Source organism: Hemiscyllium ocellatum, chromosome 2, assembly GCF_020745735.1.
Source record: "Hemiscyllium ocellatum isolate sHemOce1 chromosome 2, sHemOce1.pat.X.cur, whole genome shotgun sequence".
Classification (NCBI taxonomy): Eukaryota; Metazoa; Chordata; class Chondrichthyes; order Orectolobiformes; family Hemiscylliidae; genus Hemiscyllium; species Hemiscyllium ocellatum.
The window spans coordinates 66115719-66133499 of record NC_083402.1 but is presented as its reverse complement, the minus strand read 5'-3'; the positions used below and the strand labels follow the sequence as shown (position 1 = coordinate 66133499).

Genomic DNA, 17781 nt, shown 5'->3' with positions numbered 1-17781 from the left:
TCCTATCGAAAAGATGTTGTGAAACTTGAAAGGGTTCAGAAAAGATTTACACGGATGTTGCCAGGGTTGGAGGATCTAAGCTACAGGGAGAAGCTGAACAGGCTGGGGCTGTTTTCCCTGGAGCATTGGAGGCTGAGGGGTGACCTTATAGAGGTTTACAAAATTATGAGGGGTATGGATAGGATAAATAGACAAAGTCTTTTCCCTGGGGTCAGGGAATCCAGATTTAGAGGGCATAGGTTTACGGTGAGAGGGGAAAGATATCAAAGAGACCTAAGGGGCAATTTTTTCACGCAGAGGGTGGTACGTGTATGGAATGAACTGCCAGAGGATATGGTGGAGGCTGGTATAATTGTAACATTTAAGAGGCATTTGGATGGGTATATGAGTAGGAAGGGTTTGGAGGGATATGGCCTGGGTTCTGGCAGGTGGGGCTAGATTGGTTTGGGATATCTGGTCGGCACGTTCGGGTTGTACCGAAGGGTCTGTTTCCATGCTGTACATCTCTATGACTCTATGACACTAAATGATATTCATCATACAAGGACAGTCCATACCATTCACCATCTAATGGTCTGGTAGAAAGAGCAGTCCAAAGTTTGAAGGCAGGCTTAAAGAAACAGCCTACAGCTCCACTGGATAATAACTGTCCCGGTTCCTATCTGACTGTAGGATCAACTCTCATGCAACTATGTGGTTAGCTCCTGCAGAGCTGCTAACAGGGAGAAGACTCCACACCAGTTTAAATCTGACCTTCCTGGACAGTGAAACAGCATAAGGAACACCAATGCCAGTCACAAGAGTCTACAAACTGAGACAGACAGTTTACTTTCGAGAATACACTTTGGTGTAGGAACCGCAGGAAAGGCCTGACATGGATAAGTCGATGGTTGAGGTGAGTTCAAGTCCAGTGACTTATAAAGATTGGGTAGATGCAACGTTCTTGAACAAACATGTAGACTATATGAAAGCTGCAAACTCGCAAACAATGTGGGAGTAAAACGTGGCTGGCTCCTCAACTGCCTTTCCAACTGTTCTGGAACCCATGGGTTCTCCTCCTCCATCAAGCATTGAAGATACCTTGGAATCTGAGATGGATATGACTGACGTTGTCACTGCAAAACTTTTTGCCACCTGAAGAGAATTAATTTGTTCTGAGATGCTCCACACGCAGTGGGCGAGCTACTGTGCAGTATATACCACTCATATCAAAGGTAGAGTTGGAGGAACCTGATCCGGTGCTAAAATGCTCCAGGAGGAATTACAAAAGAAAAGAACCAGGCTAATGTCTTGCACTGAGGGGGAGCGATGTAGTGATTATAATGAGCTCAGCCAGTTGGACCAGGTTCCCTGATCAAGGCTGTTAATCTGGTTCAATCAGGGAGCCCTGGCTGACTGACAAGGACAGGAGTCTTCAGAGATTCTGTTCACTCTGAGAACTGGCTCTGAGGGAGCTGATCAGTGTCAAATACTTTATACATGTAAAGAGAGGGTGACTTGGTGATGGGATATCGGCCTGTGTGGACTTACAAGAAAAAAAGAACAGGAGTCTAAGAGGTTTGTTCACCCTGACAGCAGGCTCCGAGGAAACTAGAGTGTCAGGGATTCTCCATCTGTAAATAAAGAGTGAGATGGAGTTGGGGTACCAGCCTCTGTGGACTTATTTCAGTTATGACAAAAGATTTCACAATACAGAAAACAATGAAAGTAAGATTCGTAATAAAGAAACAAAGAATTATGTTTGTGTGCATGTAAATGGCAGAATAAAAAAAACACAATATTTCACCCATGGAAAAGTATACTTGCCATAGAGATAGTACAGCAAAGGTTCAGGATACTGATTCCTGAGACAGAAGGCTTGACCATGAATGGAAGGTTAAGTTGACCGGGTGTTTATTTTCTGAAGTTTTAAAGAATGACAAATGATCTCATTCAAAATACAAAATGTTTACAGTGTTTGATGAAGCAGAAGCAGGTTGGATATTTCCCCTAGCTGGGAGATATAGGATGAGGGTACACAGTCTTAGAATAAGGGGTAAGCCATTTAGGACCGAGATTTGGAGGTATTTCTTTACTTGGAGGTCAGTGAATCTTTTGGAATTTTATACCCTATAGACTTGAGTAAGTTCAAAACTGAGATTGATAAAGATTCCTATACATTAAAAATATCAATGAATGCGAGAAAATGTTGAGATGGAAGATCAGCCATGCTCTCATTCAATGTGGGCTTTAAGGGCTGAATGATCTGCTCCTAATTCCCACATTTAAGGCCTGTTTCTTTGTTTATGTTTCTATTGTTTTTGAATGTCAAGGCCTTAATCTTGTTTTTCATGTATTTGTTTCTTGACTGTATTTTGCAATCCACAGTATCTTGCTTTGTGTTAGTACTGTATCTGGCGTGAACTTTATAGCCTGCTTGAAAATGACTAGAACAAATTGTATATGTTAGGTCTACTGTCTTGTCCTTGAAGGAAACCCATTAGAAACGAGTTTATCTATTCATGTTGCAAATACACCATTCCACAAAGTGTGTCTTGGGAAAGGAGAGACATGAGTGCTTCAATTTACAGTATTAACCTCCTGTTATGGACCATGACTCACAAAAGTGGTAATTTTGGTCTGTGGAAAGTGAGATGGAGCAGCAGCGGCACTGGCAAGAATAGCTGGATAAAAAAAATGATTAAAATCAGGTGTAGAGGGGGTAGTGGCGGCCATGGAATCAGAAAAGGTTTCTTAATGGAGTAATTTAACTGTGAAGGAGCAAGAAGGGACTTAGGAAAAAAAACCCAAAAAAGCAAAAAAGACTGTCTGATCTCCAGTCCTTGTTTCTGAGGATTGGGCCATGGACTTCCATTGAGTGTCATGGACTCTCCATGTGTAAATAAAGGGTGACTTTAATGGCAAAGTACTGTAATAGTTTGCCGATGTTTTCTGCAGATCAGGAGACTTTCCCACTTTTACTATCTGCCAACAAGGATAATTGAAGTATTGACATACTGATAATCAAGAGAAAGCGAGGACTGCAGATGCTGGAGATCAGAGCTGAAAAATGTGTTGCTGGAAAAGCGCAGCAGGTCAGGCAGCATCCAAAGAGCAGGAGAATCGACGTTTCGGGCATAAGCCCTTCTTCAGGAATGAGGAGGGTATGCCAAGAAGGTAAGATAAAAGGTAGGGAGGAGGGACTTAGGGGAGGGGCATTGGGAATGCAATAGGTGGAAGGAAATTAAGGTGAGGGTGATAGGCTGGAGAGGGGGTGGGGGCGGAGAGGTCGGGAAGAAGATTGTAGGTCAAGAAGGCGGTGCTGAGTCCGAGGGTTGGAACTGAGATAAGGTGGGGGGAGAGGAAATGAGGAAGCTGGAGAAATCTGCATTCATCCCTTGTGGTTGGAGGGTTCCTAGGCGGAAGATGAGGTGCTCTTCCTCCAGGCATCGTGTTGCCCGTGTTGACAATGCTCTCCACCGCATCTCCTCCACTTCCCGCTCCTCCGCCCTTGAACCCGCCCCTCCAATCGCCACCAGGGCCGAACCCCACTGGTCCTCACCTACCAGCCCACCAACCTCCAGATACATCGTATCATCATTCGTCATTTCCGCCACCTCCAAACAGACCCCACCACCAAGGATATATTTCCCTCCCCTCCCCTATCAGCGTTCCGGAAAGACCACTCCCTCCGTGACTCCCTCGTCAGGTCCACACACCCTCCACTCCTGGCACTTGCCCCTGCAATCGCAAGAAATGCAAAACTTACGCCCACACCTCCCCCCTCACTTCCCTCCAAGGCCCCAAGGGATCCTTCCATATCCATCACAAATTCACCTGCATCTCCACAGACATTATTTACTGTATCCGTGCACCCGATGTGGTCTCCTCCACATTGGGGAGACAGGCCGCCTACTTGCGGAACGTTTCAGAGAACACCTCTGGGACACCCACAGCAACCGACCCAGCCGCTCTGTGGCTGAACACTTTAACTCCCCCTCCCACTCCGCCAAGGACATGCAGGTCCTTGGCCTCCTCCATCGCCAGATCATGGCAACACGACGCCTGGAGGAAGAGCGCCTCATCTTCCTCCTAGGAACCCTCCAACCACAAGGGATGAATGCAGATTTCTCCAGCTTCCTCATTTCCCCTCCCCCACCTTATCTCAGTCCCAACCCTCGGACTCAGCACCGCCTTCTTGACCTGCAATCTTCTTCCCGACCTCTCCGCCCCACCCCCTCTCCAGCCGATCACCCTCACCTTAACCTCCTTCCACCTATCCTATTCCCAACGCCCCTCCCCCAAGTCCCTCCTCCCTACCTTTTACCTTAGTCTTCTTGGCACACCCTCCTCATTCCTGAAGAAGGGCTTATGCGCCTTGGATGCTGCCTGACCTGCTGCGCTTTTCCAGCAACACATTTTTCATTCTGATAATCAGCCTATTTGACACATTATTAATATACCTTATATAGTTAACGAGACCTGGTATATGACTTATCCTGGCACTCTGGTCTGGGATGCATTACCAATGTGCACAACACCCCTCTATGACTTAGAGAATGAAAACTCCGTAGAATTATTGTCAATGTCACAGTGATGTGGGAGACAATTTTACTTTGTAAGTTTTTATTGAATTATTATTTGTTTCACTTATTTTATGATACATTTTCACATAAATGAAAGAATATTTGCCTTTGACACAATTGTCCACACCATCCTCCTCCAGAGGCACCATCTGGTCTCAATGTCAGATCAGAAGCCTGATAATTGATAAATAGTGAAAGAGTCAACTGAAGTCAAGAATAGTGTGGGAGAGGGAACAGAAGATAGTGAGGGTGATTCCTGATTAAGACTAGCTAGAAAAGAATAGAACCAGATGAATGCAGTCCTATGTCATTAAATTGCTTGGTTTTACCCCTGCCTCAGCTCACTTACTGCTGAAACTCCTACCCATGCCTTTGGTACGTCCAAACGTGATTATTTTTGAGTTACTCTGGACAGCCTTCCTTATTCCACCCTCAATAAATTTCAGTTCATCCCAAACTCTGCCTCCTAGCTTACACTGAATTCTGTTCATCCATCATTCTCGAGGTCACTGAATACACTCGTTTCTGGTCTAGCAATACTCAATTTTAATCCTTGTTTCCAGAATCCTCAATGCCTTGCCCCTTCCTCTCTCTGTGATTTTTAGCAGCCTTGAAATGAACCAGATCTTTGTGCTTCTCCAGCCTGGCCTCTCACAACCGATTTTAAGTGTTCCACTATTGCTGGTTTTCAACTGTCAAGATGCAAAGTTCTGTCATTCTCTCTTAACTTCTTCACCCTTTGTTCTGGTACTTTTTAAAATCTACCTGTTTGACCAAACCTTTGGCATCTGTCCTAAAGCCTTCTTCAATGTGTCAGATTTTGTGGATAATATTTGTCAAATGCCTGGGACTGTTTTACTATGTTCAAAATGCTATATAAATGCAACTTGACTGTAAAGGAAGGTAGAAAATTTTGAAGAACTTAATATATTAATTTTCTCCTTTACAGCAGGGATCCTGTTTGATGCGTTACACTACAGCAGGACAGTTGTGGAATCTCATTGCACCAAGAGAGTTTATCGACTTTTCCTATACCACTGATTACCAGAATGGACTGCTATCTTGTGGTAAGTACACGAAGCTAAATTTACAACCTTCTGATTCCTGCTTTCCTTCAAGGAACACAGGTCTTCTGCCTGATTTCAATTCAGTCAGTTTGGGATTCTAAAAATGTGCGGAATTGTGGGAAGAAAACAATAATAAAATAGTCAAGAGCTACAAGAAGTTATAGCTTCTGAATGCGACTGAATTCTAATGGAGAGACTTCTGGAGGTATTAACTTTAAGGCAAACAGAATTGAGGTTAATTTTTCACTAATCACAAATTAGTAGAAAAATGCTGTTTACCCATTCATTTCTCATGCAGATATTTATTTATTGATCTTCAAATGCCGGTTCTCTATTTCAGATATTTGTAGCTGAGTTGCTCCCAGTTGCTTGCTGGCAGGTGGAAAAGAGAATATTTTTGATTCTTAGTTAAAAAGTCACACAGGTTATAGTCCAACAGGTTTATTTGGAAACACTAGCTTTCGGAGCACTGCTCCTTCATCAGGTGGTTGTGGAGTATAAGTTCGTAAGACATGGAATTTATAACAAAAGTTTAAAGTGTGATGTAACTGAAATTATATATTGAAAAAGACCTGGATTGTTTATTATGGCTCTCATCTTTTAGAATTAACATGTTGGTTTCAGTTCTTTCACATGTAAATCAGAGAACTTTTTTAAAATTTACATTCTCAAGTGAACTTTAACAATTGGTGTCATGTCGGTCCAGGTAATGCATTTAAAGTGTGAGGTGCCCTGAACGAGACTGTCTGTGCCACAATGTTCTGATTCTAATCCAAAAAAAGGGATTTACAGAATCTTACATGGATTCGAGCAGTTTTTGAGCAAAATAAAATGTAATTCTGCAAATACAAATTCATCCCATAAACTTTGTATGTGGGTGTGTGTGCGCGGCAGGGTATGAGTGTCTGTGAGAGAGTGCGTATCTGTGTGAGTGTGAGTGTAAAGGAGCATAAGTCTGTGAGAGTGTGCTTGTGAATGTAGGCATGTATGAGTGACGTATGAGAGAGTGCTTGTGTATGATAGAGGGTCTGCGTGAATGTATGGGTCTGTAGGAGTCTGTGAGCGTGTGTCTGTCCATGTGTGTCTGTCTGTCTGTCTCACACAGACAGATGCAGACTTACAGACAGACTCAGACACTCCTACACATACACATTCTAACAGACCCATACACTCAGGCAGACCCTCACTCAGTCACAAGCTCTCTCTCATACGCTCACACATACACTCCCGCACTCATAAGCACCCTCTCACAGACTTGTATCCCTTTATAACCATACACACACTCTCTCACAGACACTCATAACCGCCTCCCTACCCCCTACACACACATCCACATATAAATTTGTGGGGTGAATTTGTATTTGGAGAATTACATTTTATTTTGCTGAAAAACTGCCCGAATCCATGTAAGATTCTGTAAATCCCTTTTTTTGGATTAGAATCAGAACATTGTGGCACAGACAGTCTCGCTCAGGGCACCTCCAACTTTAAATGCATTACCTGGACCGACATGACACCAATTGTTAAAGTTCACTTGAGAGTGTAAATTTTTAAAAAATTCTCTGATTTACATGTGAAAGAACTGAAACCAACATGTTAATTCTAAAAGATGAGAGCCGTAATAAACAATCCAGGTCTTTTTCATTGCATAAGTTCAATTACATCACAGTAAACTTTTGCTTTAAGTTCTGTGTCTTACAATCTTATACTCCACAACCACTTGATGAAGGAGCAGTGCTCCAAAAGCTAATGCTTCCAAATAAACCTGTTGGATTGTAACCTTGTGTTGTGATTTTTAACGTTGTACACTCCAGTCCAATACTGGTACCTCCAAATCATTTTTGATTCTGATAGTTTGAACACTAAATTCTACAAAACATCAGGAATAATTACTCCCATAAGTTCATTGTACAAATTGTGCATCACACATCGCCTCGCAAAGGACTAGATTATTGATGTACGCTCCCAGTGGTAAGGCTTTGTGTAAGGCTGTACATTAGTAAAATTTTCACTGTACGAATAGATGAACATACAATTTAGGAACTGGAGTTGGTCATTCAAACCTGATCCACCATTTCATAAGATCATGGTTGATCTGTTTGTGCCCTCAGCCCCATACTCCTATGTATCCTGAAAACCTTTTGACCTCCTTGTTTGTCAAGAATCTATCTACTTTGCCTTACAAATATTCAATGACCCAGCTATCACTGTTCTCTGAGGAAAATAGTTGCAGAGGGTCACAACCTCTATGAGAAATAAACATCTCATTTTCATTTTAAGTGGAGGAACCCATATTTCTAATCTGTATCTCTTAATTCTAGTCTCTCCCATAAGGGAGAGTCCTTTCAGCACTCACCCTGTCAAGTCCAGTCAGGATCTTTTATGTCTCAATAAAATCACCTTTTATTCTTCTAAACCCCTTTAGGTACAGACTGAGCAAAAGTGAGGATTGCAGGTGCTGGAAATCAGAGTTTAAATCCGAGTGATGCTGGAAAAGTACAGCAGGTCAGGCAGCATCCCAGGAGCAGAAAAATTGACGTTTTGGGCAAAAGCCCTTCATCAGGAATAGAGGCAGGAAGCCTCCAGAGAGATACATGGGGGGTGGTGGTGGGGTGTAGCAAAGACTACAATAGGTGAATGGGGGTGGGGTGAAGGTGATAGGTCAGAGGGGAGGGTGGAGCGGATAGGTGGGAAGGGAGATTGGCAGGTAGGACAGGTCATGGGGACAGTGCTGAGCTGGAAGGTTGGAACTGGGGTGAGGTGGGGGGAGGGGAAATGAAACCGGTGGAATCCATATTGATGCCCTGGGGTTGAAGTGTTCCGAGGCAGAAGATGAGGCATTCTTCCTCCAGGCGTTGGGTGGTGAGGGAGTGGTGGTGGAGGAGGCCCAGGACCTGCATGTCCTTGGCAGAATGGGAGGGTGAGTTGAAATGTTCGGCTACAGGGCGGTGGGGTTGATTGGTGCGGGTGTCCCGGAGATGTTCCCTGAAATGCTCTGCGAGGAGGCGTCCAGTCTCCCTAATGTAGAGGAGACTAGATCAGGAGCAATGGATACAATAAATGACATTGGTGGATGTGCAGGTGAAACTTTGATGGATGTGGAAGGCTCCTTTAGGGCCTTGGATAGAGGTGAGGAAGGAGGTGTGGGTGCAGATTTTGCAATTCCTGCGGTGGCAGGGGAGGGTGCCAGGATGGGAGGGTGGGTTGTAGGGGGATGTGGACCTGACCAGGTAGTCACGGAGAGAATGGTCTTTGCGGAAAGCGGAAAGGGGTGGGGAGGGCAATATATCACTGGTGGTGGGGTCCGTATGGAGGTGGTGGAAATGTTGGTGGATGGTATGGTTTATGTGAAGGTTGATAGGGTGGTAGATGAGGACAAGAGGGGTTCTGTTCTTGTTACGGTTGGAGAGGGGGTCTGAAGGCGGAGGTGCGGGATGTGGATGAGATGCGTTTGAGGGCATCTTCAACCATGTGAGAAGGGAAATTGCGATCTCTAAAGAAGGAGGCCATCTGGTGTGTTCTGTGGTAGAACTCTTCCTCCTGGGAGCAGATATGGCAGAGACGGAGGAATTGGGAATACAGGATGGCATTTTTGCTGGCCGTGGGCTGGGAAGAGGTGTAATCCAGGTAGTTTGAGAGTTGGTGGGTTTGTAAAAAATGTCAGTGTCAAGTCGGTCATCATTAATGGAGATGGAGAAGTCCAGGAAGGGGAGGGAAGTGTCAGAGATGGTCCAGGTATATTTAAGGTTGGGGTGGAATCTGTTGGTGAAGTTGATGAACTGCTCAACCTCCTTGCGGGAGCACAAGGTGGCAGACTGAGTTGATCCATGGTGGCTGAGTGGTTAGCACTGCTGCCTCACACCATCAGAATTCCAGGTTTGGTTCCAGCCTCGGGCGACTGTGTGTGAAGTTTGCACATTCTCCCCGTGTCTGCGTGGGTTTCCTCCAGGTGCTCCGGCTTCCTCCCACAGTCACAAATATGTGCAGGTCAGGTGAATTGGCCATGGTCAGTTGCCCATAGTGTTAGGTGCATTAGTCAGAGGGAAATGGGTCTGGTGGGTTACTCTTCAGAGGGTCGGTGTGGACTGGTTGGGCTGAAGGGCCTGTTTCCACACTGTAGGAATCTAATCTAATCTTCCCATAAGATAATTCCACACCCCATCCAAATTTTCAATCAAGTGAACCTTCTCTGACCTGTTTCTAATACATTGATATCAGTTCTTACATGTTAGGTTAAAACTGTACACAGTATTCCAGGTGTAGTGTCACCAACATCCAACATAAATGTAGCAAGTCATTTCTACTTATATATTGTGGAGGTGCCAGTGCTGGACTGGGGTAGGCATAGTCAGAAGTCACATAACACCAATTTATAGTCCAATAGACTTATTTGAAATCACAAGCTTTCAGAGCACTGTTCCTTTATCAGTTGATATATATGGGCAAATATATTCCATTCCCTTTGTAATAAACAACAATTGTCATCTTCCTGCTATATTGGGAGATGATAACATGGTGGTAATGTCACTGTATTAGTAATTCAGCAGACCCATACTAATATTCTGGGAATAAAGTTTTAAATCCTACCTTGGCAGATGGTGAAATTTGAATCCAACTAAAAAGTTCTGGAATTATACAATGTTGACCATGTTTCAACAAAAATATCTGGTTCAATAATGTCCTAGAGGGAAAGAAATCTGCTGTCCTTGCCTGGTTTGGCCTGCATATGACTTGAGACCCACAGCAATGTAGTTGTTTCTTCTATGGCTTAAAAAGACAGTGCCAGAGAAACTGCAGGTCCAGTAGCATCTGTAAGTAGGGAAACAGAGTTAATGTTTCAAATCCAAAATTGTTCTAAAGAAGAGTCATAATGGACATGAGATGTTAACTCTATTTCTCTTTCCACAGATGCTGTCAGACTTGTTTTTCCATCAGACTTCCAGCATCTGCAGCATTTTGCTTTGATAATCAGTCCAAAGGAAACTAAGCATGGGCAACAAATGCTGACACAGACAATGCCCACAGCCCCCACAAGCCCCCACCTGTATACTAATTTCTTGTAATTCATGTACCTAGGTTTGTTTGCACCTCAGATTTCTGCAACCTCCCTCTCTCGCCATTTGAAAAAATGTTTTTTTCTAATTTTCCTGCCAAAATGAACAAGTTCACATTTTCCTAGTTGTACTCCATCTGCCAATTTTTTTGCCTGCTCACTTAAGGAGTCTGCAAAGCATATACATAGATTATTACTATTTCACAACTTGTTTTCCTACAATCTTTGTGTCATCAACAAATTTAACAACTATACAACTGGTTCCTCCATTCAAGTCATTGACATAAATTGTAAATAGTTGCAGTACTCCACCCATCACATTTGCCAAACCAAAAATGACTGATTTATACCTAGTCTCTGCTAGCTAGAGTGAACTTTGCACAGTGAACCTTGAGAAAGTGACGACTGCAGATGCTACAGATTACAGTCAGGAGTGTGGTGCTGGAAAAACACAGCTGGTCAGGCATCACTAAGGGCTTATGCCTGAAACGATGATTCTCCTGCTCCTTGGCTGCTGCCTGCACGGCTGTGCTTTTCCAGCACCACACTCTTGACAGTGAACTTTGATGTGGAACTTTGTGTATTGCCTTTGGAAATTGTGAGTACCAGATATCTAAAGATCCATCTTCATCTTTCTTAGCTCCAATCACTATTTCAACTTGATTTACTTTCCATAGAACAATATTCTAACTTCATTGAAAATTTCAATTTGTCCTGCCATTTTTTTCATCAATAAGGTTCCAGAATTTTCCAACCCCACTTAAGTGGACCTACCTAATACTTGTAACCAAAATCAGTGTTTCTCTTTTTTTTTTGAAAAATATCATTAAAAAACAATGTTTTAGCATTATTTCCCAGCCAAGAGATTTTTATGGTAAGTTGAATGTTTTCAGTACATATAATGTAGTCTTGAAAAAAACATTTAATTATTTTAGAGAGTAACATTTTGAAATGTCTACTTCTATTAATTGGCAATCTTTTTGATGACCCAATGCAGGAATAAGTGTTGAATATGGGCAGGAACAAACAAATTTTGTTCGTGGATTTAATCACCCATGTGGATGGTTTTGCATTCCTTTGAAGAATGAACCTGACTACAGCCTCTTGACTGGCTTTATTCAGACCGATTTACGAGGAATGCTGCCTCAAACTGCAGTGGACTCTGCAATGGCAAATTCATTAATCAACTTCTACATTGAACTCCGGAATGCTTTGAAAATTTAGATTTAAATGAAAATAATAACTATTTTGATATTTAATTTCTTGACATAAATTCCTTCCTATTGTGCTACAGAGCTCGGGTAGGTAATAAGTGCAATATTCTTTGGCTGTGGCCATACTTAGTGTTTCAGCATTTAATGTACCTTTTCTGCGTGTAAAAGCAATATTACAATTTCGATATATTGAGATTAGTAACTGTATATAGATAATCAACTTAAATTCTGATCACTATGTTCTTAATATATTTTAGCAACATTATTTGAAATTCAAAGAGTAAAATATTGTAATTCAAAAAATTAAGAAAATCGGTTTAGTCTGGAGGCCATTGAAAGGCCATAAATTTCAAATGCAAAGTGCAAATTTGACCTTGCAGGTGCCAGTTTATCTCCAAACTGGCAACCATAGTGTGAATAGGAACATCCAGTGCTGGTTGCACCAGAAATAACTGTAGCCAAGGTCTTACCGTGCACAGGAAGGGAGTAACCGCAGGAATTATGAGGGATTGGTACATCATGACATCAGTCAAAGTTGATTTACTGCCAGCAATGCAATTTTAAGTTCAACAGTCCAGCTAATATCCTATGTTAGAATATGCTTTCAGTAGCAGAAAGGACTTCCCCCTCAGCATTATTTAAATAAATCAACAGCTTCCAAATTACTTGCTGATTAATTCCCATTAGCTCTTGATGTGACTGTAAACATTTTTGATGGCTTGCAGAGTTAAGAGATGCTAAAGTACACAAGGAGTGCTGAAGGACTTTGCCATGCCTTAAAGGAATCTGCACTATCTACTCCCAGTCAGGAATGTAGATCTTTTCAATGCTCTTGATCTGTGGCATGACATGGAAAATGAGTAGAAGCAGCACAAAGCAGGGACGAAAAGGGCTCCCAGTAAGATACCGTATTTGACAAATGTTCAGGGAAAGGGCAGCACAAGGGCTTAGTGGTTAGGCCAGATGCCTCACAATGCCAGGGACCAGGGTTCAATTTCAGCCTCGGGTGACAGTCTGTGTGGAGTTTACATATTCTCCCCATATCTGCATGGGTTTCTGCCAGCAGCTCCTCTTTCCTCCCACAGACCAAAGATGTGCTGGTTAGGTGGATTGCCCATGTTAAATTGTCTGCAGTATCCAGGAATGTCAGGCTGGGTGGGTTAGCCACAGTAATTGTAGGGTTATGGAGATGGGCTAATGGGCTTTGTTTGGATGGGATATTCTTCAGAGGGTCAGTGCAGACTTGATGGCTGAACATCCTCTTTGCACACTGTAGGGATTCAGTGATTCTCTGAGAATTCTACTCCCAGAACCTCAGTGAAGAATAGTGTTAGATATCACTGCTTAGCTAAAGATGTTTACTCTGAAATCTGCTACCTGCTGCATTCACACTACAACTGAAAGAAGGATGAGGGTGACATTGCCAGTTGTATGGAAGTGACCCAGTCATGAACTTTAATGCTTTGGCTTCCTCCAGGAACCGCTGATATTTGCCACACCTCCCAGTCTATTTTTCACTGTTAACAAAGAGAAGTCATTGAGGCTCTGTATTTCAAGAGAGCTGAATACATTTCATTTTTCTTTCTAGAGAACCAGGTGTAGAGAGCAAGCAGCTTTATGAGGATTATAGGCATCTCTGTGGTTCAACATGTCATTGACTGCATACAGACCATTTTTAAAAAACATGGCCTATGAGTTTTAAATGTACAGCAACTAGAAGGGAGCCCCATACCTCAAGGTCCTACTATTTTGTGACCATATGCAGCAAATCATGCAGGTCATGTCTGGTATCCTGGAAGCAGTCCTGTTACATTCTGTGGCAGCCTGCCCTCTGCAGCAAGGGACTTCAGTTATCACTGCAAACCAGAAGTGGATGCTTTGTTGCTTGGGCTGTTCTCTAATCACGTGATTCTTGACAGGCTTTCTGGCAGGCCTACTCTTATTTTGTTATGCATACGTGTCACTCCATCAAAGTCCACACCTGAGTTCGTGATAGCAGCATTCATGTGACTTTATTTTCAGGCAAGTTGACATCTCTCCTGCTGTCCTCTCACACCCGATGTCTGCGTCTCAACACCTGCAGAGATTTGTGCATTATCATTATCTGAGCTGGTGGCTGCAAGGTTAGAGTGAGTGACACTGTTCCTTCTCCATCATTGCCTTCCTGCTTTTCTAAGTTCTCCTTTTAGGATGGGAGGGTAGAAAACAAAGCATACAAAAATAGGTCATTTTCATGCTGAGACCTCATCTGTTTAGAATCCGTATCAATGAGTTTGGTGAAGAAACTGAATATACGTAGCTATATTTTCTGATGTCACAAAGGTAGGTAGGAAAGTAAGTTGTGAAGATGTCATTGGCATCTACAAAAAGATATAGATAATAGATTAAGTGAGTGAGCAGAACTTGGCAGGTGGAGTGGAAAATTAGGAATTTGTCTGTCTTGGAATGAGGAACAGAAAAACAGCATATTATTTAAATAAAGAAAAAGCAGAACTCAGATACAGAGGGATAAGTGTCTTAGTACTTGTATTTCAAAACAGGTTATGTACAGGAACAGTAAGTAATTAAGAAGGCAAATGAATACTGTTAATTATAAGGAATGGAAAATAAATTAAGGATGTTTTGCTGCAGTTGTACACTGGTGGGATCATAATTGTACAATTTTGTTCTCCTTATTTAAGAAAGCCATAACCAAATGAGAAGCATTTCAGAAAAGGTTTACTTGATTGGTTTCTGGAATTGTTTTGAGGAGGTTGGGTTGCATGGATCTGTACACATTACAGATGTGATCTTATTAAAACATAAGATTCTGAAAAGATCTAATAGGGTTATTTCCAAGTCAATATTTCCACTTTTGGGAGAGACTAGAAAACAGACTTTTAAAATATGGCATTTCCTATTTAAGATGGAAATAAGGGGAGTATTTCTCTCTGAGGGCCTTGGATCTGTGGAACCTTTCCCCAGAAAGTGGTGGAGGTTGGGCCATTGAATATTTTTAAGGTACGTGTAGATTGTGACTAACATGGCTGAGAAAGTATTGGGGTTTGCAAGAAAGTGTAGACCATAATCAGATCAACTGGTATTGAATTGTTGAGCAAGTTCATGGGGCTGAATAGCCAATCCTTGTCCTTTTCCATCACACTCCTATTAGGTATCTGAAAAGAGAAAGGCATAAGTCTCAGTGACAGGAAGAGTGGAGTTGTGTGGGAGAATGCAGTGCATCCCTCATCATTTATTGGTTGTAGATCAAACACGCTTATGATCAGATGAGGACAAAGCAGAATGTAAGAAAGATAGGTGAACTCATCAAACTCTAATTGTATCAACACTATCACCTCTTCCAACATCTCACTTACTGGTCAGGTCTCAAGTTATGTGACACTGTGTCCTGCATGAGAGGGAGAAATAGTGTCAGTGACCGTCCTGTAATCTGTTTTGTTGAACTGTCATGCTTTAATAAATGCCAGTGTGAAGCTGTATGAGATGAAGTGAACCTGTGACGTGTGAGGTATGGATCATAATTGATACATAATGTTGATAGGTGAATAATTGGATTTCGTGTATTGATTAGATTTTTTTTTAGATTAGATTAGACTTACAGTGTGGAAACAGGCCCTTCGGCCCAACAAGTCCACACCGACCCGCCGAAGCGCAACCCACCCATACCCCTACATTTACCCCTTACCTAACACTACGGGCAATTTAGCATGGCCAATTCACCTGACCCGCACATCTTTGGACTGTGGGAGGAAACCGGAGCACCCGGAGGAAACCCACACAGACACAGGGAGAACGTGCAAACTCCACACAGTCAGTCGCCTGAGTCGGGAATTGAACCCGGGTCTACAGGCGCTGTGAGGCAGCAGTGCTAACCACTGTGCCACCGTGCCGCCCACAACCACTGTGCCACCGTGCCGCCCACAAAGTCCTGCGAGAGGCCCGTGACAGTTATGGCATTGAAGATGTATTTATTGACCTTAGCCATAATTGTGACATCACCGAATGTCTTGAAACTCTGTTTCTAGGACCTAAGAACTAGACTCTTGACACCGTTCACCACAATTACCTGCTCCCAATGTCTTCTGAATGTTGTCTGCAGGGCCTCTTGAGAGATGACATTACTCCTCCACTGTACCTCCTTGACTAAGGTTTCCAGTGTACTATTTGAAAGCCTTGGAATTACTATTCACTGCTGTTCTTGTTCAAACTTCCGCAACAATTTTCAGCAGCTGTACCTCCCTTTTAAGGTGGAGGCAGGTATTAGGTAGTGTAGACTAACTTTAATTTGTACCGACCTCTAATATTTTCCTGCATGCCTGAGCATGATCTCTAATCAACGGGATACTTGGCACTGATTAGATTCTAGAATCATGCAAAAGAACAGTCAGATAAAAGAACAGCATCCAAATGTTGAATGTTGCCTGCATTGGAAGTCAAAGATATGACTGAACTCGGTGAATTATAGAGGTGAGTAGAGGCAAAGGACTCAGGCTTCAAATATTAGTTTTCTAAGATGCTGTGGAGTACTTACTACTACTTTTGTTTTCCAACATCTCCCAAATAAGAGTGTTTATATGTGCATAAGTAAATATTTTGTGATATACGGGTAGTTTTCTATAAAGTGATGGTTGCATTCTTGTGCAACTGTGCATTATGGAAAATTTGCTCTTTAGAAACAGCATTTAAAGTGTTGGCGATGTAATCATGTTACAGTCAACACACATTTTAAAAGTTTGTGCTTTAGAAACAGTATCCACAATTCATCAATTGCGTTTCAGTGAATTTGCATTAATGAAACACGTTATAGCAGAACGACCTGTACATACATATATCTAGAATATCTTTTGTGAAGTTTTGTTTGTTTCATAATGTTTCAAGGTAGTGATTTAAAAAGTAGAAAATGCTAAATTAAGAAATGAATAATGAAACCTGGAACAGCACAGGCAATTGACCAGTTTCCAAAGAAAACAGCGAGACATTTTTTTTGGACATTTCATTGTGCTTCAGTGTCTAGAGTTTATGCACTTTGACCAGATACTTTTATTTTTTGCATATAGTGAATGCCCCTAACTCTGTCACTAATTGCTGATTCTGTTCCCATGATTTGTCAATACTCAAGTAAACAAAGGCAGTTAGTATTGTTTCCATTATTTTAAGGTCCTTTTTGGGCGATGTGCCACCAGTTTCCAAGATTTTATGATTTAAATAATAGTTCAATACTCACTGAATTAATTATGCTGCACTGACTAAATATAAAATCTTGACCAATCTTATAACAGTAGACTTGTCATCCTGAAACATCATTATGCATGTAGCAGTTATGTTTTAATAGCTAAATGTTTGTTAATTATAACCTGACTTACACCATTAAAAATGAGGGTTGGTTTAACTGATTAAAAATAAAGAACTGCAGATGCTGGAAATCTGAAACAAAAATAAAAAGTGTTGGAAAATGCAGCAGGTCTGGCAGAACTTGTTGAGAGAAAAACAGTTAACTTTTTGAATCCAGCAATCCTTCATCAGAATTTTACTTTAAAGAATTAGTTTTCTGATTAGGTCTATAGAATTTTTCCCTTTTGAGACTGTCTGCATGGCTCAGTAGGTGTATGCTGTTGTGTGCTTATTGACATTTGAAGTGGTTAATTTTCCTCCAATTTTCCTTATGTATCCCTTTCAATTCATTATCATCTTTCCAATCCTCAAAGAAACACAAACAAAATCCTGTTTGGATCCTTTTTCGGTGCAACCTACCTCTTCACTCTTTCCTCCTAATTTGATCTGTATATCTGTTATAACTGTTTGAATCAATATGAAATTGGTGTAAACAACAGTTCTGTAGTTGGCATACCACAGCATCCTCCCTACAGTGCAATTCCAACTGT

General features: G+C 42.0%; 1 protein-coding gene across 5 annotated transcripts in view; it reads left to right on the top strand.

Moving 5' to 3' along the window:
• The window catches only part of stard4 (StAR related lipid transfer domain containing 4), a 51153-nt gene extending 33882 nt beyond the window's left edge, over positions 1–17271 (top strand). For 2 of the 5 annotated variants that reach the window (XM_060837320.1, XM_060837338.1), the window contains 2 exons: positions 5515–5632; positions 11683–17271. In XM_060837320.1, the coding sequence (XP_060693303.1) occupies positions 5515–5632; positions 11683–11909 (345 nt within the window). In that variant the 3' untranslated portion in view covers positions 11910–17271. Of the gene's footprint in view, positions 1–3073; positions 3157–4529; positions 4598–5514; positions 5633–11682 lie in introns of those variants that run through there. The other 3 variants (XM_060837347.1, XM_060837357.1, XM_060837329.1) reach the window with 3 other exon arrangements.
• Positions 17272–17781: the final 510 nt, after the last annotated feature.